The following is a 24,711-nucleotide window of genomic DNA, read 5'->3' on the forward strand; positions in this document are numbered from 1 at the left end:
TGCTCTAATACGTCACAGCTCCCACAAACGGAGAGATGAAGAAGCTGACGTCACTGTTAAAGATGGTGGCAATTGCGTTTCGACGTTAGCAGACAGATGAGGGCCTGAAAGGATCTGCGTTATACCGAATGAACGGTGTGCTAGGCTAAATCTGGGCGATTACTGACTCCTAGTAGGGAGGGGATCTGCACAGTGATCTTCTGCGCGGAGCTCCGAGCGCTCTGAGCTCAGGTTGTCTCTGCAGGCCTCGGACTGCACCGGCAAGGAAAAATAGAGGTATGTGCAAAATTTGTTTTATTGGGTATTTATTTATCATCACCATATAGCATTACTGGAACACACCATGTCTGATTGGGTGACTGATCGTTCTTGTATTTCCCAGTGGAGAAGTTTTTCACTTGAATCGGGTCCTAATTTGTATGATTTTTTTAAGTCTCATTCCCACCAATCAGTAGTATTAGTTTATTCAAATAAAATGATTCATGGCTGTTTATATGTTTATGTTTATATTTTTTGAAAATATGTCTTCATTCAAACTTTTTTATGATGGATGACATAGTTCAAACCTGATGTGTTAAATGGTTTTAATCACTTAGGGTAGGGTATCCTTAGTGGTCATCTAGACATATACACAAATTTGTATATATTTTGTAAAAAAACAAACCAAAAAACAAATGCAAGTTTTGAAGTTTACATTTTGAACGTATTAAAGGTGTACAGTTATTGTAGTGGAGGTGGTGGAGATTTATTCAGCTCCTTCCCTACAGCATAACCAGCCTTGTGGATGAGTTTGAGTCTGTTTATACCCGTGACCCCAGGGTCAGATTGTATGCATCCATAGCATTAGCATACTGTAGGTCAAAGTCAAATTTATGTCAAAGAATCAACTGACATAAAAACACAGGAAAAGATGACAGAATTTAAGAAAGGGCACATAAAATGAGAGAACCTGAGTAACAACACAAATAAGACTAAATTATATCGTGTATATTTGTGTTATAATAAAATAACACAAATAAAATCAGAATGAGTTCTGACCACTCATTCTGGTTTAAAGCCAGGTTCTGAAAATGTTTTGGGGAAGTCAAGATAGATAAAATGATCTCCTGGATCAGACCATAAACTGTAAAGGTTGCAGTGTAGCGTCCAAGTTGAGACAGTTGAAATCAAAGCAATGAAGGCACTTAGGTGCTGAGTCCATAACCGGGCTGTGGCAAAGTGAATAATGTCACATGCGGCTGTGGGTGGCGCAGTGATTAGCACTGTTGATTCTATCAACCAGCTGGGTCCTTTCTGTTTGCATGTTCTCCCTGTGTTTGTGTGGGTTCTTTCTGGGCACTCTCCGGTTGTCTGTCTCTATGACAGACTGACAACCTGTCCAGCCCCTACCCCCACTGTTGGGTAAATTCCAGCAGTGCACAGTTCAGTGTTAAAAAGAATAGCAAGCCCCCCTCCCTTCTGCCCACCACTCACAGAAAGCTGTCCCTGTTGGCCCAAACAACAGGGTGGAAGAGACGTATGCGTATGCGTATGCGTTGTCATCCATCTGCCTGTGGTTCAGGCATTGCTCTCATTGATCATACCTGCATCTGATGAACACCAATTCAATTTCAAGCGTGTCCTCAGCACATTTGAATCAAAATTTACAAAAATTTGAGTATTTTTGAAATGACAAAAAGGCTTTGATGAAATAGTGTCTCATCTCCACTAATAAAAGAATTGTTGAAAATAAGTAGCATGTGGAATGTGGCTAATTGCTTTAGAGCAATTTCAAGTTCAGCATAGTGGAATTAAATGTCTATTTTAATGTTATGTCATATGCCTGTGTTTGAGTGATAAATAATCTTCTTTTTGTGATTTTTAGATGCAGCACAGCTGAGAAGAAGCAGGAAAAGTTCGTAATCTTTTACCAGTGAGCAGGGAAAATGAGTTGTTCAGAAGAGGTGAGCTCAAAAAGAAACCAACATGTTTCAGGATACATGGGCAACAAAAATAAGAATGAGCATCACATAGTGCAGATTCGTGTGTATGGCTCATCATATCTGATGATTGTCTAACCCTGCTGTAGAGTTTTTCTTGGCATTGTACAATGTAATTAGTGTTTGCAATGTCTGTAGAACCATTCTGATGATGTTTTACTGCAATGATCAATTTTTAATGTTGACACGTCACATAGTGGACGTTTCAAAGAGACTTTCAATAGTGTGGGAGCATTTCACAAAAAACAAAGTTGAATGCAAACTGTGCAAAGCAGAGCGTTCCTTGCATGGTAGCGCGACTGCAGTGCATGAGCATTAAGCAACTCTGGAGCCGTCATGTCAACGCTAGAGTTTTAGAGAATTAAGTTTGTTTCAATTTAGCGTCAGTTTGACACCTTGTTAATTAGGGATGGGTATCGAAAACCGGTTCTTGTTGAGAGCCGGTTCCCACTGTTTCAATTCCTTGGAATTGTTTGCCATTTTTGCAAACGATTCCCTTATCGATTCCAGTTGCCCCGCATGACGTCACCACATTGTGGAGCGTCATTTACCTGGCAACGAACACGGCGCCTAAGCGGCTCAAACGCTCAAAAGTTTGGTCATACTTCACGAGAACGGATGACAACAGGTCAACTTGCAAAGTAGATATTTCATTTAAGGGAGGAAACACTACGAATATGCAAAAGCATTTGTTCACAAAACACGCGATGACCTTAAATGAATGTCGTGTTTTTAAATCCGCTCCGGACTCGTGAATCTCAACCCAGCAGCGGCGGTAACGTTTGCACGTCCTCTCCCGTTAATGCGGCAGGTAAATAATCAACTAACAATGCATATTATGTTAGCTGCCTTATTACAAAACCTGCCATTACTGTGCGCTGCATTTAGGTGACCATGATGAGAGAGACAGACAGAGTCTGGCTGGCGCTCGCTGGCAGTTCTCGCTGCAGTCTACAGGTAGCGTCTCCTTTCAGGCCAGGATAGACGAATGTCACCGAGCAGTGACTAAGTTTGGGGTAAAAGGCTTGCATCCATTTGCCACAGCAGATGATTTTCGGTAAGTGAATGTGTTTAATTGTAGGCAGGGACATTACTGGATATTCTTGTGTAATTGCTACAGAATAATTTATGTTATACTTTGTTATTGCTCCAGAAGAATATTTATTTTTTTAATAGTTTACATTTACAGTTTTTTTTTTGTTTTTTTCCCCTGGGCACCCTGTGACACCCATTGAAGAGCCATAGGCTGGATCTCTTAAGATCTCACTGTTGGGTTTGTAAGGCCGTGTTACTCCTAAATTTCTATCTTGTTCAAAGAGAAGATATAAAACAAAGTTCTAAGCTAATCGACCTTAGTGTTCTCCTTTTTTAAAAAGAATCGATAACGGAATCGATAAAGAATCGAATCGTTTAACAGAATTGAAAATGGAATCGGAATCGTGAAAATCTTATCAATACCCATCCCTACTGTTAATGTATCTTCGTTTACCTGTTGGAAACAAGCTAATTGCTTGCCAAGTGAACACCAGTTCAGTTATGTTAACTAACAGGTGAACTGCGATAGTAAACCAGTGACCTGGAGTTGCTGTTTCCTTGATGTGGTTGTTGTTCTTGTTTTGGGGTTGTTTTTTTTGTGTGTGTGTGTGTGTGGTTTGGCTTTTTTGGTTTGTTTTGTTGCATTAACTTTAACATTATTTGACATCAGTTTTTGATAACTAATTCAATTCCATTTTATTTAGATGGCACCATATCCCAACAACAGTTGCCTCAAGGCACTTAATTTAGTGCCTTACTAGATTAGTAACAGCTTTGTTGGTTTTTGTTTGTTTGTTTTCTGTTTTGATAGTAATAAGCGAAGGGTGTCTAGATGATTTTTGCGCTGAAGGACAGGCTCACGCAACCAGCAAATGGTTGACATCTTAACAGAGAGGATTCTCTGTCATGGCAACAACATGAGACCAATATCCATAGTTAAAAAATGATAATCGGCACATATCATTCAGGTTACAGCTTACACAGCTTTCCAGAATTTATTTTACAAGGCTAATGGAGGGGAAGTATGAAACTGCTCTTTGTAAGCTTAAAGGTGCTCTTGAATCAAACACTCTTAAATCAGTCACTAAGTGATAACATTAGCTTCTGCCTCATAAACATGCAACTTGATGAATTGCACACTGGGCCAAACATTGTTCCTTGGATTGAGCATACTGTAGACAAGTTTGAGATTCCACCAAGCAAAGTTGCGTCTGTGACAATGGCTCCAATGTAGTGCTGGCTGCAAACATCCTGCAGGACAAATATGGGTGGGTGTTTATCTGCTGTGCAGGGTACTCTTTACAGTAGGTGTTCAATAATGCACTGAAACGCCTTTTGATCAGTGATAATAATAGTAATAATACATTTTATTTAAAAGTGCCTTTGAAGACACCCAAGAATGCCTAGCAATAGAATAAAACGCATATTAAAAAATGACAAAACAAAGACCAATAAAAAAAGGAAGGAGGAGCAGGTTATGAAGGGCCCTGAAGATGAGCAGAAGAAGCTTGTACACTATTTGGAATTTCACATGTAGGCTGTGAAGTTCCTGAAGGATAGGGGTGATGTGCTGGTATGAGGGGATTCTGGTAATAATGTGGGCAGTGGAGTTTTGAACCAGTTGAAGCTTATGGAGGGATTTTTGGGGGGAGACCATGCAAGAGAGAATTACAATAGTCAATGTGGGAGGTAACATGACTATGAACAAGAATGGACGCAGACTAGGTGGAAAGAGATGGACGTAATCGGTAGGGATGGGTATCGTTTAGGTTTTATCCGATACCAGTACCAAACCGGTACTTTTGAAACGGTGCCGGTGCTTAAAGAATGGAGAACACACACTTTGTCCAAAAACCTCTCATGTTTAGCTGGGGGGTTTTTTGGTGTTTTTTTTTTTTTGTAAAAATATAACAATGTGTGCCTTTTCTGCAGCTATAGGGGATTTATGGTATCACTGTTGGCTGGAAGCAGTGCTTAAACAATGGAAAAAAAAAACACAAACTTTGTCCAAAAACCTCTCATGTTTAGCTGTTTTCCACTTTTTCTTTGGTCATTTTAGCCTTTTTGGCCAGGGTGAAAGGAGCGTCTTCCATCAAACAAGAGGACAGCCGCATGTAGCTATGATGATGTTTGCTAGTTCACCTTACATGCATTAATGTAATAACGTGGTTAGCCTACTCAACGTAAATTAGCTACTCACGCAGAGAAGAACGGCTGCTGCTGCATCATCATCCGTCATCATTTCTGCTACACTGGCAGGGCTAGGGGCCAGGACTCTCCTCTTTGGGTTTTTGGGGGATGTTGCTAACTCCGGGCCCGATAACAGACAACCCACCTGCAGTAGATGTGCTCGGTGTGAGGTCTCGCAGCAAGCTATGAAATACGGCGCATTTCTCGGCTTTTAACAAAATGCTATACGTCGCCAGGTGTTTCATCAGATTCGAGGAGTTACCTCCTATGCACAGTATCACCTTAAAGCACTTGTTACAGGCTGCTGAGTTTGCATCTTTTGCTGTGAAGTACAGCCAGAATTTGACCGCTTCGCCTTGGGCATTTTTAATCTGTAGCTCTGCTCTAAAAGAACGTACGTAACTGGGCCCGCCTACTATCCTCGAAAAGGTAAAATGATTGGCTAGAATCCAAAGTGTGTGACATCTCAGGGAAAAAAAGCACCGAAATGTGCGCTGCTTTTCGGTCTGGTTACTACAGTTTATGTCAGAACCGATACCGGTACCCATCCCTAGTAATCGGTTAACGTTCCGTAGATTGATATGAGATTTGTAGGATAGTGAGCTGTCTAGAATGACACCAAGGCTCTAATGGGAGAACTATGGAGTTATCAGTAGTGAGGGTGAAATGATTTGCCTTGAGTAGGTTGGATTTATTGCCTATAAGAAGGATTTCAGTTTTATCCTCATTGAGCTTAAGAAAATCAAAGCTGAACCAGGGTTCAGCTAGAAGGACTGAGTGAGAGATGGCGTTGAAGGTTGAACTCGGATCCAAAAGGATGAGAATGTTCAGAAGACCAGAGTCAGCTCTGAGTAAAATATTATCAGTAACTTTAAATAAAGCAGTTTGTGACATGAGCGAAAGCCAAATTGAATTCTGTCGTAGATGTTATTATTAACCAAGTGTGAATGAAGCTGAGCTATGACTATTTTTTTTTTCCCAAGTATTTTAGAAATGATGGGTAGATTAGAAATTGGTCAGAGGATGTTAAAGTTGTCAGGCTCCAAAGAAGGTTTTTTTTCAGTATATGAGTGACTGAAGCAATCTTGAATAAGGAGGGAATGATACCGGTGGTGAGTGAATGATAGCAGAGATGAGTGGGAGTAAGGAAGAGAGGCAGGATTTCATAAGTCCTGTAGGCATAGGATTAAGATGATATGTAGCCCGCTTTGATTTACATATAAACTCAGAAATATCACATATATCAGGAACATGAAAGGTGGAAAAAGGCTCAAAATGGAGAAAACCTTCTGAAGTGGGGGTAGACACAACATTTGAACTGAGTTGGTGGTGAATGTTGTTAATTTTCGTAGTGAAGAACAGCATCAAGGACTTACAGGTTTCAGATGAATAAAAGTGTGGTGGTAAAGCGTCAGAGGGGTTGAAGAAGTTTGTAGAAAAGCAAAAACAGGATCCTGGTGTTACCCTCATAAGAACTGCCTTATCCTCATGCCTTATCCTGTCTTCCTTCTGTCACCCCAGCAGATGGCCCCGCCCCTCCCTGAGCCTGGTTCTGCTGGAGGTTTCTTCCTGTTAAAAGGGAGTTTTTCCTTCCCACTGTCGCCAAAGTGCTTGCTCATAGGGGTCATATGATTGTTGGGTTTTTCTCTGTATTTATTATTGTAGAATCTACTGTACAATATAAAGCACCTTGAGGCGACTGTTGTTGTGATTTGGTGCTATATAAATAAAATTGAATTGAATTGAACTGATAATACAATAAAAGGTTTGTTTGGCCTGGTTAATGGAATCTTTATACTGGAGTTCACAGATTTCTGCATTATGCTCTAGTTCCCGAGTTTTGGCCTTCAATGCTCAGAGGTCAGAGGTAAATCATGGAGCAGAGCGAAGGAAACAGAGTGGGATTTTACAGAGCCATAGAATCAAGGACCTTTTGGAGTGAGTGGGAAAGCCGATTAAAAACCCTCACGAGAGGGTTGACAAATCAGCTAATTATTTTTCTGATTGGTCCATTAGTCAGCATTATTTCAATCACTCCTATCTCCACTTCCTACGAGCACAGGTCCTGTTGCAGGCTCCAGTACATGCTTTACCTTATCTGCTCAAGTCTGCCCACCTGTGAATATCAACCTCATGATTCCAGGCCAAGCTTGTAGTTAATGATGAAATATAAATTACTTAAAGTTCTATATTGTTTTATAAATTATTAAGTGCTGTTAACAATTCTCAAATATGTTTTTAAGTTATTTATTAACTCTTAATAATTGCTATGGGCTCCTCAATGTAGGTTCTCTCTGGGTACTTCAGGTTCTTCTCGCATTCATGTATGTTGTTAGGTTAACTAGTGAGTCTAAACTGGCCAGAGGTGTGGCTAATTTCTCTCTGAGTGGATGGATGTATGGATTGATTGATTGTGTCCTGGCTCTTTGCTCTCCCCTCTTACCCCTCACCCCCATCTGGTCTGTTCTACCTGACTTTGGGTTAGAGGTGGCATGCACAATGGACAGGACAGAGGTTTTGTGTTTCCTCCATTTTAATAATTGTTTAAGCACTGCAATAGCAAATCTCATACTGTATCTCAGAATAAGCAGTAGCGTATTTAAGCACAAAAACCTATGTAACTTTCCCTAAAATTACAATCTGAGCTGTATCTAACAAACCTCAAAAAACTGCATCTTTTATATGTTAACACTCCATGATATACAGGGACTATTTGAGCAAGTTCTCAGCTGACCTTAATTTGTCTTTTTTCCCCACTTAGCTGAAACCGTCAGATCCAGACAGAAGCAGACCTCACCAGTGTCTGACCTGTGGGAAATGTTTCACTCGGATCTGTAGTCTAAGAAGACACGAACTGAGTCACACATCAGAGGAACTATACCACTGTGAACAGTGTGGCAGCAGTTTCAGCCAGTTAAATGCTTACAAGATACACCTGTATACTCACCCTGAAGACACCTCATACTGCTGCAACAAGTGTGGGAGAGATTTCAGTGACCAGAGTTCCTACAGAAAACACCTTCGCGATCACACTGGACCGTATCAGTGTGAGCAGTGTGAAAAGAGTTTCAGTTACTTAAGTATTTACAAAATACACATGCGTGTCCATACTAAAGAAAAGCCATACTGCTGTGACAAGTGTCCCAAGAGTTTTAGCTTTTTAAGCTCATACAAGCGGCACCAGCTGAGCCACAGTGGAGAGAAACCTTACCAGTGTGATTTTTGTGGAAAAAGTTTCACTCAGTCAGGCCATTTCAGTCTTCATCTGCGGAACCATACCGGAGAGAAACCATATGAGTGTGGCCAATGTGAAAAGAGCTTCAGTGACTTAAGTAGTTACAAGATACACCAGCGTGTCCACACAGGTGAGAAGCCATACTGCTGTGACCAGTGTGGCAGGAGTTTTTCTCAGCTGGGTAATTATAAATCACATTTACGCATACACACGGGAGAGAAACCATTCCAGTGTGAATTATGCAAGAAAAGCTTCTCTATTTCAAAAACATACAAGCAACATATTCACACTCATACGGGAGAGAAACCCTATAATTGTAAAGAATGCGGAAAGAGTTTTGGTCGTCTAAGCAATTATATTCGCCACCTCCGCATCCACACTGGAGAGCAGCCATTCAGCTGTGACCAGTGTGGGAAATGTTTCAATAGCTCATACAGTTACAACCGCCACTTACGTGTTCACACTGGAGAGAAACCATATTGGTGTTCACATTGCAAGAGACTGTTCACTCGGTCACAGTCCTTAAAGACTCATCGCTGCACTGTAATACATGACGATGACGAGAGAGAGAGTGAGGTGAGCTGCTCCTCGACCAATTCCAACCTACAGAAAGAGGTGACAAACTAATGTACGTGTCAAATGAACATGTCTGACATGATGAAAATACCTAGACAAAGCTGATAACTTGCAAGAACTTTTTTGATAAAGAGGATGTTTAAAGGGACAAGTGGATTGGGGGAAAAAATGTCCCCCACACTATAAGAGCTCTGGACACCTTGTTATTGGAGCTATCTTTGGGACTCTTTTGGGAATCTCGTGTGATACCTTTGTTCTTTTGTAGGTGATGACAGGGCCAATACTGGTTTATACTAGAATCTGATAATGGCCAGACTAATGGCCACATTTAAAGATTAATGTGAACAGCCAAAAAAATCTGATCTGACCACTAGGCCTGTCGGGTCCAATCAAGGGCCTGACCGTCTCTGCCTGAGGAGAGCTCTGTTGTCAGATGGAGGCAGTATATAAAGTATGTGTTGTTGGTTTGTGACTCACAACATAGAAAGAGCTGATGAGTGTTTAAAAACCATGGAAAACGGCCACTGTCTGTGCTTTTCATGTTTAGTTAGATTTTTTTTTTTTTCTTTTTTAAAATTCTATGAAGTTTTTTGTTTGTTTGTTTTTCATGGTTCTCTTATTATCGGTTAAACCCGCTATCCCTGCTCTATACCTGCCCACTTGTCAACCAAATAAGTTTTGGGAGTTGCTTACATCATCTGCTTCCAGCTGTGCACAGCCAGGATCTTGGAGACTGCCCAGGAGCTTCTAAAAACCCCTCTTCCTGCTCTGTCCAACTGAAAAATGTATGCAGTCGGACACATTTGCAGGACCATAAAACCAGCTTTTTATTTTGAATAAAAAAGAAGTGAAAAGATTCACTTCTTTGAATTTAGCAGACTTTTGATGTCACCTGCTTAATTGAATTGAATTGAATAGCCCTTTATTGGCATTGTATGAAATTGGGTGCTCCACAGTAACTTTGCCAGGATAAAACATAAATAGTAGACAGTAGGAATAAGCAGCAACCAGGGGCCCGTTCTTCGTACCTCGCTAAGTAGGTTAGCTGGATTTGATTGTTGACGATTTCGCCTGATCTTGAATCGTTCGGTTCCCCGAAGCTCATCCGGGACTTGCTGTCATAGCAACAGAGCCGTGAGCGTAAACCTGCTCGGGAGCAGGTTTACTTTATGTAAACAGGATTAGATCGCGGCCACGCAGGTATGTCCGCTTCATTTATACGAAAGCAACAGCGATATTCCACCACTGTTTCACCATAAATAAATAACATCAATGTAACTAAAGATAATGCAGCACCTGATCCATTTATTGATTTCACACAGATACATACAGGTCATTTCCTAAAAAAGGGAAATGTACTACTAACATTCTATTACATGTATGTGATTATTACAGATGTAATTCATATTTCAGAGTAGCAATTGCAAATTACTTTGTGTAATCAAGATGAGAGACCACGGCTATAAAAGCGAAGGTGGATTTGGGAAGCCTGTCGCAGCCATGTCCTGTCTGTATACGCGAGCCACCCATTGCGGAAGGTGCAAGATTGATAAGGAGAGTTTTCAGAATCCAGCGTATATTGCGGGACAGACAGGATCCTTTAGCTCAGCGCGACTGTGCTCATAGAGAGATATCGATTTTCCCGTGAGGGTATTATTTACTTAACCAACTTGTTGACGAGGGGGTGCAGGACCACCACCTGTCTTTTTTTTTGCTCTGCCCTTTTCTTGGTTGCTGTTATAAACAAACAGATTATTCCAGGGTCTCTTTCCAAGAGACTAAAAGCAATATAAGTGATAAATATTACCATTCTGTAGAATATTCTTATATTTCACTTTTACTTGTTCCCATGTTCTAGTGGGTCCTGTTGTGGCTCTAATGTGAAAGGGGATATAATATAACATATTATAATATAATGTAATATAATATTGGATAATATAGTGTAATATAATAAATCTACCCTACCGCCTACGGGCCGATGGCGCGATATGGCAGCCTGGCTTCTGTCAGTCTGCCCCAGGGCAGCTGTGGCGACAACTGTAGCTGCCTCCACCAGTGTGTGAATGTGAGAGTGACTGAATAGTGGTATTGTAAAGCGCTTTGGGTGCCTTGAAAAGCGCTATATCAATCCACTCCATTATTATTGTTATTATTAAATTATTTACAAGTTTAATTTGTCAGCAACTTTCTGCCAGCCCTCTCTCCTTGCTTTTGCAGCCTTTGCAGTGTTCCCTTGCGTTCTGATTAAACTCTGAAACTCCTGAAATCCCTCACTCAAGAGTTCTTGCTCTGCTGCCGAAAAATACCGAGCAGAGCGCACTCCGTCGACATTTTCGCCGACCAATCAGAGGGTTGCCGATCAATGTTTCTACTATCGATGCGTAGCCCCTTTTACAACACCCAGTGATGTCACATTACTGCGTCCAGCTGTACTAATCGTCAACAGCAGGTGTGTTCGGGGAACCGGATTAGCGAGCTCACGGTTAGGGCGATGGTTTGGTCTTGGATGTGTCATTTGATCTTGGATGTAGTGAGCGACGTACGAAGAACGGACCCCTGGAGAAATGTATGCAAAACAAGAGAAAAGCACACATTAAAGAACAAAAAGGACAAGGTCCCACCGAGATTTGTACCCTAATAGACTGGAATTGATAGAGCACTTATATACTTGCTCAAGCTGCATCAGCCCAACCACACACATTCATAAAGTGCTGTATCCTGTGCACTTCAAACACATCACTACAGCACAGCATCAGGGCTAACATGGGGTGCAGTTAGTTGACTGGAGGTGGCCTGCTGGTTACATGATAAGGGTAGTGAAATATCAGTACTTTAGCCGTGATAGTAGTAATATATAGTTAATCAGTATACTGTGATTACTTTTATAGAAATGTGATGGTGATCATGGGACGACTTGAGTGGCCCACATGGGTCTCATCAATCATAAAATATCTAACAGAAATAACTATTGAACATGCTCACCCTTTTTAAATTTCCTAAAATGCAGAAATTCTCCAGATTAACCCGTGTATGGTCTTCATTTTTGGGACCTTCTGGTATTCTTCTGAACATATTTGGGGTTTTAGTAACAAGTCTGAAATAAAATTTCCCTTCATAAACCATTAACATATTATGTCTGTATCTCATTTTTAAACAGAAAAAAGCATGTTTAATGATTGCAATCAGTCTTTACTGGAACACAATTAGCAACAGATGTATGGTTCGTGATTTGTCATAAGGTTATATTTTATTTTAAGCTTTCAGTATAGTGGATTTTTATCTTGGAGAAAAGGAATTGAGACAATGTCCTCATTAGCATTAATATGCGTTCCAACCATTGTCAGCTTTGTTTTGAGAAGCTACTATCCGAGGTTGTATGATGTGAAAAACTGTCCCCCTAGTTTCTTTCAGCAGCTCCTCCATCTGGCTTATGTGTATAAATGTTCTGTTCCATACATTAAAATACAGTAAGATCACATGCAGCCATATACTGCCTTGAAGGGTCAGGGGCGGAAAACTCGACTCCAGGTTCACTGCGAGATATATAAAGAGAGGCTGAATAAGTATCAACTAGCCCTGAAGGATGCAAGGGAGTCATTTTTCTCTGAGAGTATTCATAGAAACAACAATAATGCTAGGACATTATTTGCTACAGTGGAAAGATTAACTACTCCTCCAGTGGCAAAAGCCCCTGAACTAAGCTCCACCAGGGCCTGCAATGAATTTGCCAGCTTCTTTATTGAAAAGATCTTGAAAATCAGAAGATCAGTTGGAACATTAGTTTCAACCCCAATACCGACGTTAAGCCCAATTAGCACTTATGCAGAGAAAATGACTCCCTTTCAAACAATAAATCAATCAAGCCTCGATAAAATTATTGAGAATCTAAGCTCTGCCACCTGCTGCTTGGATATATTACTGACAGGTTTTCTTAAAAAGGTCCTCCCAGCCATCAGGGAGGATCTGATCCAAATAGTTAACGCATCCCTCCTATCAGGTGTCTTTCCCAAAGCCTTAAAATCAGCAGTTATCAAACCAATATTAAAGAAAAAGAACCTAGACAGCACATTAATGCAAAACTACAGACCAATCTCTAATCTTCCATTTATCGGTAAAATTATTGAAAAAGCTGTTTTCCAGCAGTTAAACAGCTTTCTCGCAATGAACAACCGCTTTGATATTTATCAGTCTGGTTTTCATAGGCACCACAGCACCGAGACAGCCTCAAAGTGTTTAATGACATCCGTATAAATAATGACCGTGGGAAATCCACAGTATTGGTACTACTGGACCTTAGTGCGGCGTTTGACACCGTTGATCATGATATATTACTGGAACATCTAGAGAGCTGGGCCGGACTCTCTGGTACAGCACTCGACTGGTTCAAGTCCTACCTTAAGAACAGGAACTTCTATGTGTCAATTAGCCAATTTTCATCACAAAATATAGAAATCACATGCGGGGTCCCCCAGGGTTCCATCCTAGGGCCCCTCTTATTTAGCATTTACATACTCCCATTAAGCCAGATTATAACCACCAATAATATTAACTACCACAATTATGCAGACGATACTCAACTTTATATCTCAATGTCACCAGGTGATGTTGAACCTATCCAAACTCTTAATAAATGCATTGAGCAAATTAATAACTGGATGTCTCATAATTTCCTTCAACTGAACAATAACAAAACTGAAGTACTTATCTTTGGACCCAAAAAAGATCGATTAAATATCAGTAATCAGCTCAAACTGGTCCAACTAGAAACTACCGACCAGGCCAGAAATTTCGGTGTAATAATGGACTCAGACCTGAACCTCCATGGCCACATAAAAGTTATAACAAAGTCAGCCTTCTATCACCTGAGGAACATTTCTAGGATTAAAGGACTGATGACACAAGGAGACCTAGAAAAACTCATCCATGCATTTATCTCTAGCCACCTTGATTACTGTAACAGTATCTTCACAGGTTTACCCAAAAAATCAATTAGACAACTGCAGCTGATTCAGAACGCTGCTGCTCGTGTTCTCACTAGAACCAAGAAAATAGAGCACATTACTCCAGTTCTAAAGTCATTACACTGGCTCCCTGTAGCTCAGAGAATAGACTTTAAAGTGCTTTTATTAGTTTATAAATCCTTGAACGGGTTGTACATTAGGGATCTGCTATCATGGTACAAACCATCCAGATCAGTTAGGTCCTCCAGCTCTCGTTTATTGACCGTCCCTAGAACCAGAACTAAACATGGAGAAGCAGCTTTTGGTTTCTATGCTCATCACATCTGGAACACATTATCGGGAGAATGCAAAGCTGCAGAGACACTGAACTCTTTTAAGTCTAAAATTAAAACTTACTTATTTAGACTTGCTTATGAGTAACTGATCATATTATGGCTCTCTACTTGTTTGTTTTAATTTTTCATATAAATTATTGTCTTGATTATTGTTTTATTGTAAATGCTTTCTTGTATTTTACTTTTATAGTGTTTTATTTTTAATCATGTAAAGCAGCGGTCCCCAACCTTTTTTGCGCCACGGACTGGTTTATGCCCGACATTATTTTCAGGAAAACCGAGTTAACGATAAAAACGATAACAAAATAACGCTGAAAACCGATAAAAACCCTGAAAACCATACATTTCACATCTGAGCCTCAACTCTCGCGGGCCGGTACCAAACGTCCGAGGCCCGGGGGTTGGGGACCGCTGATGTAAAGCACCTTGAATTGCCTTGTGCTGAAAGTGTGCTATACAAATAAAATTGCCTTGCCTTGCCTTTAAACCATTCGTGGGCCTAGTGTCATGAAGTTGTCCCACAGTGCAGATTATCCCTGCCTTATAACCGATCTTGATTCCCAGTCATCAAATCTAATGATCCTTGAGAATAAATAAAATCTCTTTAGAGACATTGCAGCTCTAAAAATTTCTCTCCCTGTCACATACATACAGTCAACTCCTCTCTTGACCTGTACATAAGGATGAGGATCCCCAAAGCAACCGTTCAGATGCATTACATCCACATCTTTCTATTAATCTCTAAAAATAAATCTTCCCGCAAGATCCAGTGTAATTTTCTTATTTGATTTAGGAATCAGCAGCAAAAAGGATGATTTGATATCTTGAACATGATTTGCAAATTGTGTGGGCTCTCGTGCGATCCATATTATGTTAGCAGTTGTGCAGAATCTCTGCACAGCTGCTAACATAAGCCCTCTGACACTTTAATCTTTTGGACATAGTGAGGGCAAAAGACTGCTGTGATGTAGAAGTATTTCTCTGTATTGTTCTACTATTCAGTTGTATTTATATAGCCCTAAATCACAAAATAAAAAAAGGCACTTAGTCAGCAAAACCCCATCAGTCATATGATCTCTTAAACAGCAAGTGTCATTGTTTGACTAGCTGCACCCGTAGATGTAATGTTATGTATTTAATGTAATGTAATGAACCACCAACTGCCAAAGAGACAGACAGTGAAAGTAAACAGTATATCCTTAGTTTCTTAACATAAAACTCATTGTTGCAGTGAGGGGCAGTACGAAAGTGACTAATTTTTAGTTTTAGTCCCGTCAGTAGCTAGCTAATATAAACAAATGTAAGTCTATTAAATGCAACCAACTTTGCTTTCTTACAAATTTCACAAGTTGCAAGAAAGCAGATCAGCCTGAGAACATATGTGAGAGGCTGACACAATTGTAAAAGACTTTGTGTCTGATGCTTTTCATCTAACATTTGTTGTGTCAGATCATCAGTGTAACATTAAATGTTGGAGCTCGTTTGCATCATTGTGACCAGTGCTGTCATATTAATATGACCGTATTGTGTCATATGAAACATTAAAGTACATTAGCCAATCAGCATTTATCATTGAATAATTAATATATCGTGAAAAGGAACATAATGTTAAAGAATGTTTTACTTTACTTGCTATTTTGAATATATTTTCATATGAAATTAATGTAAGACTGTTTTGTAGGATTATAATTTATGTAAAGAGTCTAAATACTTATTCACTACTCTGAATAAAAGTGATCCATTACTAGTCAATGTTAACCTTTTTTCACATAATACAGGCACCAGGGCGCACACCAGTGCCCTGCACTGTATTTATTTGTATTTAGTGTGGGCCCATCTGTGCCTGTACGTCTCATACGTTCTGGAAAGCAGGAAGTGTGCACACTTTGTTTTGATATTTTAAATATGCAATTAAAATGAGGATTGTAGAAATCAGTTTTCTACCTTGATGTGTTGTTGAGTGTGATCAGAAACATTTCTTAAATATCGACTGCTTTTCCTGTGAAGCTTTATAAAGGCACAACCAGGGCCTCACAAACAGCGGCTGGGGGGATGACAAGGGATTCCTTATCAAGTGACTAAGGCTGTTTGATATGACGATATGTATCAAAATAAGTATATCGATATGAAAACATTGATCATTTCATATTATATGTTAAGTTCTCTTTCTCTTATATTTAAAATAACCACACTACAGACGGACAATCAACTTCTTAGCCGTTGGTTCGTTAGCAACAGCGACGGTAAAACCATTGTGTGGCTCCGCCGTCCGCTCGTTTATTTTCCACATAAACCTTTCACAATAAAGCTCAAGATCCTGATGAGTTTTCAAAATAAACTGAAATGATATACATTATCCTCAAACATCAAATTTCAGAATGTGCATCAAACAAATTACCTCAAATAAAAACATGAAGTAACTATAAATGGCGCTTACACTCACAGAGAATACCAGCATGGCCAGTGAAGATGAGGCAGAACCAGGCAGCTCCAAACCGAAGGACCAGTCAAAACCGATCGAGGACCTTATTCCTACAAGGGGACATGGTTTGGTTATGCAAAAGTCTGACACAGTCTGACCAGAAAACTGTACTGTGCAAATTATGCCGCAAACCAGTCCCCACCACAGACTCAAACACAACAAACCTCTTCTACCACCTATGCAAGAATCACGTGAAAGAGTATGGAGAGAGTTTATGGATGAGAAGCAAAAAAGAGCCGCCAGGTTTTCCCCCGCAACACACTATGTAATAAATACAAAGAAAATGATGGCCGTTACAACGTATATCTAAAAATATATAGTTTCATGCATCTGTCAAAACACTCGATGCCAGGTACACGACGCCTAGCTAAAAACAAGTCGAGTTGCCTGAGATTCACAGAATTTACACAAAAACCACTATTTTGTGATATATATCTTTATCAGGATGAGAAATGTTTTATATCGGGATATGAGATTTTGGTCATATCGCACAGCCCTAGTGCAAACTCATCCAGTGATGAGTTTGCACAGATGATTGAAAGGTGGATTTTCTCCATGAGTCTAAAGACTAAGGTTTTTTCTTAGCTGATGCACAAAGCCAGAGAGCAGCAGTACACACCATTTTATTAACCATTTTGTCAATTCTAATATTTCATTTACTGGAAGGGAAAAGGTGCATCAGCAGAGGAACACCGTAACAGATACAAACATTTGAGCAGAAGGTTGCAGTTAAAGAGTTCAAATATTTAACTTGCCTACAAAAAACCCCCAAATCTAGTAATTATCAATGAAACATTATTATTGTTTTAATAAAGCCCTACAAGCTTCTTATGCTGGACGTTAAAACTTTTAGGCTAAAATCCAAACCACACGCTGACAGAAACTACTGAACCACAGCAAGCTCTCCAAGAAACACACAACCGAGCAGTAACGTTTGGACGTCTCTGCTTGAAGAAATGATTACAGCCTGCAAGCAGCAAACAGATCAATGCACTTAGTCATATTCTGTCCACTGCAGAAAGTGTGGGGGGGTGTGTGTGTGTGTGTGTGTGGGGGGGGGGGGGGGGCTTCTATCTTCTTTTGGTTCCTCCAAAACCTAAAGAACAAAAAACAAACAGGAGTCAGTCAGTTGTAGCCATTTGCACTGAACACTTACTGGCATGCTCATTGGAAAAAGGGAGGAATTGTTCTTTTATTGTGGGTGCGGTGATCCTGCTTCTGTGCTTGGAGATATTAATGCTTATATCATTATAACATGTAATATAAAGTTGTTTGGGATTGTTTGTATGGATGTAACTGATGTGTTTTTCATTCACTTAAGAGCAGCTAAACCAGCAGCTTAATGGCTCAGACACACAGCCATGCAGCAAAATGTATCAACTGGTCTAACATCATTTATCAAACTAGCTAGCATCAGCTGTGGTACGCAGCTTGACATGAGCATGACATTAATTGCACTAATGGTTCTCTCAGTTAGTTTTTAAACCAAGAAAAAAAAAAAAATGTAATTCACGTGACTAAGCAGGTGAATCAGCAGATCAATGTGACCGTGTGCATGGAGGCACAGCTTTAAAAACCATTTAATATCCTGCTCTGATCAGCTAAGACTGGTATTCACACTCAGACGCTTTATTAGGTTCACATTAGGGCTGCTCGATTATGGCAAAAATGATAATCACGATTATTTTCACTGAAATTGAGATCTCGATTATTTGACGATATTTATTTAACCCTTTAAGACCTACTATAGAACCAAGTCCGCCAGAGCTTATATATATTATTTTTTTACATGTTGTAGTGCCATTTGTGGGAGCATTTCAAGTTGCTATACAACTGTTATAGCCCATATTTTAATAATATCTATGTATCAAGTCCACAGTAACTACATTAATTGCAAAAAAGTGCAATAAACTACAAAAAAATGGAAAATCGTTTTTGTTTTTTTTACATATATTTCTACTTGGAGAAATTTAAGAGGTTTATCCCTCAAAACGTTAAATACAAAAAAGTTGCAAAAAATAGTTTACAACAACAAGAAATTTATTTTGAGTGTCTTCATAGTGTTATTTTGGAGATACTGCAGGAAAAACGAAAAAACAATCCTATGATGCAAATTTGCAAAGAAAACAGCATCAAAATAAATTATTTCCAGATGTGCAATTCGAGTTCTAAGCATCCCAGAAACTATTCAGAAAAGTCAAACATGACCAGTATAGGCTTTTAAGGCCTACAAGTAAAAAAAAAAACTACATTTCCGCGAAAATGACGTCACTTCCGGTTTCGGCCAGGAAATGGCGGACATGTGATCGCGCTGACGTCTGTTACACTGTGGGAAGTGTTACGAACAGCTGATCGGATCGGCAAAGCGTGTTTCTGGAATATTATGTTTTTGTTCCTGCAAGCGATTTTTATGCAATTTTTGCAAAGCTATATGTGGAAGGAAACCGTGACCGAGGACAAGCTGATGGCATCAGATGTAAGTACAACTCCTCCGGTTTCATATGCAAAACAAATTATTGCGCTAGCTTACACGGTTCAGGTTCTACAGGGATTTAAAAATAGTTACACAAAACGGAGCATGCAGCTCTGACCGGCTTTAAAGGGTTAACAATGACTTTAAAAAATAATATAAAATAGTGTGCAACACCACTGAAGTTTTTTTTACCTCTCTTTTCAACCAACGGCAGTCACTCTCCTCTCCAAATAACTTCTGCTTAGCTTTCCGAGCTTCCCTCGGGTCCTCTTAATCAGCGGTCTCCAACCTTTTTTGCGCCACGGACCGGTTTATGCCTGACAATATTTTCACGGACCGGCCTTTAAGGTGTCGCGGATAAATGAGGGAGGGGCTAATAATCGGCTCAGTCATTTTTAATGATCGTTGAAAGCCCAGATCGTAATCGTGATTAAAATTCGATTAATTGAGCAGCCCTAGTTCACATGTTCAAACTGCTCGTTAAACCAGGTATCTAATCAGACAGTTACAGGCTGAAGTTCAAACCAGCAGAAGACCACTCCAAGTTTTACACTACAGCTCACGTGAAGACTGGAATAACCTGCGTCTTGATTTCTGCTGAAACGTTCCGAAGGTAGAGCCAGAATTTGGCATGAAAGCATAAATCCACCCTTGCTTGCATTGAGGCTTCTGGCAGTGGCGGTATAATGGCGGGGGGTATTTTCTTGGCACACTTTGGGCTCCTTACTACCAACTATCAATATTTTTACGCCACATCTTACCCAAGTTTCTCTGTGGGTCTCATATTTCAAATGCATTAAAATTACATGAGCAGTAATTTTAAAGATAGAAATTCAACGCTCTAAATCAACGTCAGAATGGTCATGTCTGCTTCATTTGTCATGAAATAAGAAGGGACCAGGTCTCACCTGGCCCTGAAAGTACTCATCAATTCTTCCATTAATTTGGACTGTCTATAAAACTGTCTCTAATGCAAATCTTGGGAAAACCCTTGCAATTAAAGCTGAAAGTCTGCATTTCAATCATGAATTGATTTTTTTTTTTTAATTTACAATCCACTGTGGTGGTGTACAGAGACCAAAAAAAGTGTCTTTCTCCAAAACATTATGGCGTATGACCACAGAAAAGTTCTGATGGATAGGATTAACACACTATATCGGAAAGATAGGACAAATTGATTTCTTGGACAAACCGTGTCGAGCTGACCCGGATAGGTACTAATGGAAAAGGGCTATAAGAATCACAAAGGTAGGTAGGTAACATGTGCAAACTGTTTCTGTGTCCCTTCTAATAACATACAGTCTTGGTACCTGAAGTAATGCGTGTCCCGGAAGAGGGAGGTTCTCTGGCAGGTCTGTTAGTGTGAGTGGAGTAGTTAGAATTGTAGGGCTGGCTCCTGCAGAATACATGAGATGGAACACAGCATGAATATCCTGAAGACAGGAAGGTGAAACATAAGTCCATAGTCTCCGTTTTCCATTATTCTCTCTCCTTCCACCCCTTTACTAACCTCCGACCACCAAAAAGATATCCAAGCAACCCGCCTGTTCCCATTCCAGTCCAGAAACCACCTCCTGTGCCGGGAGCTGCCTGGCCTCCTGGGTACTGGTGTCTGTGAGTGTAATCACTGTGGAAACCATAACTGGGGTTGGCTCCAGGGTAGTCTGAGCAGAAAACAAGAACTGATCAAAACTTTTTTTTCATGCAATGCAGCCTAAATTACATAAAATAAGACTCGTCTCATTTCTTTAGCACCAAATCGCAACAGCAGTCACCTCAAGGTGCTTTATGTTGTTCAGTAAAGACCCTAAAATAATACAGAATACAAGGTCCGCTCTACCAAAAGGATGTGCTGCTTTGACAAATGTGCAGACCACACCGTCTACATCTCCGCACGTCGTCATTTTGCATCAACTACCTGTGTAGTCTGGTTTGAATCCTGGTGGGGGTGGTCCACCCATGGAGCCATGGTAATTGTGTCCAGAATGTGTAGCTGGTCCACCATCTTGCCCCCCAGTGGTGTTCCCACTTAGGAACAGTTTATGGATGCCATAGGCTAAGAGCAGAAGCACAGCAACAACCAGCAGTCCTCCTGAGTCCTGAGTGCCTGCAGTGTAAGAGCTCTGACGGTCATGCTGCTGCCCATATTCTGATGAACCAGTAAAGAAACTGGAGGCAAATCCCCAGAGATCTGACAGACAAAACAACAAAGAACATTCTTAAACAACTAATCCTTGTGTAAAAATGAAAACCTGCATCACTAATCCTCCTACCTTTAAACCCATCACGGGAACCCCTACTACTGTGAGACCTCCTCTGGCCCTCTTCAGTCAGTTCCAGTGTGTACTCCAGCCCACAAGACCCTTTCAGTATGTAGGCATCAGCAGGGTGACTGTAGCCCTCACAGCTCACCTCAATGTGACCAAATCGATGTGTGTTGTCCATGTCAGTCCTACACTCCCACTGTGACACACAGCAGAACAAGAGACACCCCATCAGTCTAAAATGTATTTAAGCATAACAAGTTTGAGGGTTACTCATACACACGGTACAATACCTCATTTTAAACTTCACTCTCACCACTTAGACATTCTTGCATTTGAACTTAGTTTAAAGAGACAAAATAAAAGGAAAATGTGAGGTCTTCTATTTTGCAGGTGTCCCATATCTGTCAAGGATGAGATTCCCCACACAAGTTTCTCAAATCTTGCTCAAGTTTTGAAGTGCAAAATTTCAGATTAGAAAAAGTCCCAATTTAATTTGTCAGATTTTGTTTTTTTCATGAGCAGTTGTGCTGACAAGATTAAACTGCCTGAATGTGACAGAATGTGCCCGTCAACACATACATATTACTGAAATTGAACATGCAGACCATCCTACAGCCAGTGGTGCCAAAAAAACATGGAAACAACAATAAAGATTAAGGCTCAAACCACCTCTCCTCGTTGTCGCCTGTAGAAATAATGTCCTTGTAGTTTGGGTTGGCCTACCACTGTCTGAGATGAACATTTTAATATGCACAGCACACACAGGAGTCATTTCTTCAAAAATTGAAATAAAGCAGCTGAATCAGTCCTACTGAGCTCATTTCACACAGTACAGCACCAGTAGGTCCCTCACCTGCACATCGACTCCATTCCAGCCTTTATTCACACACTGGACCACCTCTGGGACGAAGGCGTGGCAGCCCGCTGACCCTCCAACACACTTGAGCTGAGGGATCGGGCTAGAGCGCCTGGCTGTGGTGTACCGGTTCCTGTACAGAGTCAGTGCCTGGATGTCCCGCAGCAGTACACTGCCTGCAGGTGACAAAAGGCAAGGGCTGATTTCCACACTAGGATTACACAAATCACAGTCATGTCGCTTTAGACACACTAAAGCTCTTCTTCGGGAACAAACTTTGACTCGTTAGTCCTGAATCAACCAGCATTTTCTGTACGCTGTTCTTTATGACATCATGTAGTGCCATACTCATCATATAACCTACCATTGCTGACAAACATGCATGCACAGCGTGTTTGTCACTAGTTTGTGGTGTATTTCCTAAACAGGGGAGCATCTCGGTAACCAGTGTTGTGCCAAAAAGTGATTGTCTGCCAAAAATTGATTTCCAGTGTTTCCCTCTGTTTTTACGTGTAATATCTTTACATATGTTGGTAAATAGACTTTGGTGAACAGAGTTTACGAAGGGGTTATATATAATATCTAAAAATTACCTGTTTTTCAAGTATCTTTATAACGTCCTAGTATTGTACCTACATTATAACCAATCTGGTCCTTTTTGTCCACTTAAAATATGTTTATATTAGGGGTTTTTTTGTTATATTTATTGCAATTTCTGCTGTCCTCTTTGTCAGATTACTCTTTAAAAAAGACATTTTTAATGTCAACGAGATTTTTTTTTTAACTGGATAAATAAAAATAAATAAATAAAAGTCACGGCCAAAGACTGATTGCGGCTTCTAACTTGTGACAGGAGCGTTGTTTGTGACTTGATATCATTTATGGGGGATACATTTGACATGTTACAGATCAACAAGTTATTTATATCAGTTGAAATAGGAACAATCCGTTTTTGGCAAATACCGGAAATCAGTTTTGGCAGGCGATCGCTCAGTTCACCGGAACTGAAGAGCAGCGTAAAAGAAGCGGACACTAAACGCCAACCCACCGTCATCCCAGCTGTCGGTGTGCCGCGCACACAGGAGCAGCAGTACACCGGAAAAAAACACCTTCATGTCGCGTCGTTGTTTCTCCAAGAGCCTTCACACACACAGCCTCGATAAACACACCACAACCCGAAGACTCTGCTGCCGATACTTCCGTGTTGCGTCACCTGTTTTTCGCTTCCTGGGACCAATGAGGAACGTGCACGGCTGGACTGTGGCACGTCCGTGTGTTTGTGAGTGAGAAAGAGAGAAAAGGGCAGGGGCAGTTTGCTCGGGATAATGACGGCAAAGCTCCGGCACATGTGTCAAAACAATCAACACTGCTTCAGAAACTGTCGAGATTCAGGTCTTCTCAACAGAGTCACGTGATCAATGCCGTCCATCGTAATCAGAGATGGAGCCAGACAAAAAGAGGATGCTCTGCCTATTCCTAAATAAAAAAACAGTTCATAAGCATTTCTGCTCCCAGGTCTAAAGTCTAGATAAGAAATAATCATAGTTATAGAAGGTATAGTATATTTCAAGGGCGTAGATTTGGCATGGACGGAAGGGACATGTCCCCACCAATATCCAGCGATTATTGAATTGTCCCCACCAATAATTTGATCTCTTCGAGTAAAGAAAAACAAACCCGATAGAAAGAAAAAAACATCTGTCGACGTGTCATTCACCCAGCGGTGCAGAAAGAGTTAAATTACGTTCTCTACTGGAGTCCTACGTCATGTGACAAATATGGCCAATGTGATTGGCTGTGCCTTTCAGGCAGCTCTGTTTAGTTTTAGCAGCGGCAAGCCTCCGCTGCGGGGAGGACGGCAGCAAAAAGGAAGAACCTGGATATAAGAAAGTATTTTTCAAAGAAACCCGTAAGTAGTGATGGGCAGATGAAGCTTCATGAAGCACTGAAGCTTTTCATCCAATTGGTTCACCCCAGCGCAAAGCGTCTTGAAGCTTCATTTGCTCTAGTAGGACACCTACTGGACGTAAAAATATTAGTTGGCATGAATTTGAAGAGTGTGGCCTTTTGCACACAGCCTGTAAATGTCAACAACAAAAGGAGTGTGTAAAGCATCTATATTGTAGTGATGGCAGTATACTGTGTATATTTATACTGGCAGTATGGAAAATGATCATTTGGAAATGCTTAAAATGGAAATGATCATTTACTGTGAGGTGTGGTTGGGGTGTGGACAGTGGTGGTGCTTTTGTAACGTTGAGGTATGGACAGCTACACACTGAGGCCTCAGTCCTGCCCACATTTTATTCTGTAAAAACTAAA

The 24,711-nt window shown here is 40.5% G+C and overlaps 2 protein-coding genes across 3 annotated transcripts; one reads left to right on the top strand and one right to left on the bottom strand.

Annotated features, from left to right (window-relative positions):
* LOC146706905 (uncharacterized) lies at positions 1-17,543 on the top strand. 2 transcript variants are annotated; one of them, XR_014920718.1, is made up of 4 exons: positions 1-276; positions 1,865-1,943; positions 2,868-3,036; positions 7,966-8,029. XR_014920718.1 is itself a non-coding variant. In XM_085458197.1 (2 exons), exons 1-2 carry the CDS (start codon positions 1,926-1,928, stop codon positions 9,064-9,066), a joined length of 1,119 nt encoding a protein of 372 aa, XP_085314323.1. In that variant the 5' UTR covers positions 1,879-1,925; the 3' UTR covers positions 9,067-17,543. The 2 variants fall into 2 exon arrangements, 1 of the variants encoding a protein (XP_085314323.1); XM_085458197.1 differs by lacking the exons at positions 1-276; positions 2,868-3,036 and having other exon boundaries at positions 1,879-1,943; positions 7,966-17,543.
* Positions 17,401-24,083, bottom strand: saraf (store-operated calcium entry-associated regulatory factor). The gene is made up of 7 exons (XM_085458198.1): positions 23,438-24,083; positions 22,387-22,565; positions 21,540-21,729; positions 21,185-21,457; positions 20,777-20,930; positions 20,577-20,662; positions 17,401-17,889 (listed from the first exon to the last, which is right to left on the bottom strand). Exons 1-7 carry the CDS (start codon positions 23,502-23,504, stop codon positions 17,864-17,866), a joined length of 975 nt encoding a protein of 324 aa, XP_085314324.1. The 5' UTR covers positions 23,505-24,083; the 3' UTR covers positions 17,401-17,863.
* Positions 24,084-24,711: the final 628 nt, after the last annotated feature.

The sequence above is a fragment of the Copadichromis virginalis genome, linkage group LG6 (assembly GCF_057382275.1).
Source record: "Copadichromis virginalis isolate Kocher_CV1m ecotype Utaka linkage group LG6, C_Virginalis_male_GT1.1, whole genome shotgun sequence".
Classification (NCBI taxonomy): Eukaryota; Metazoa; Chordata; class Actinopteri; order Cichliformes; family Cichlidae; genus Copadichromis; species Copadichromis virginalis.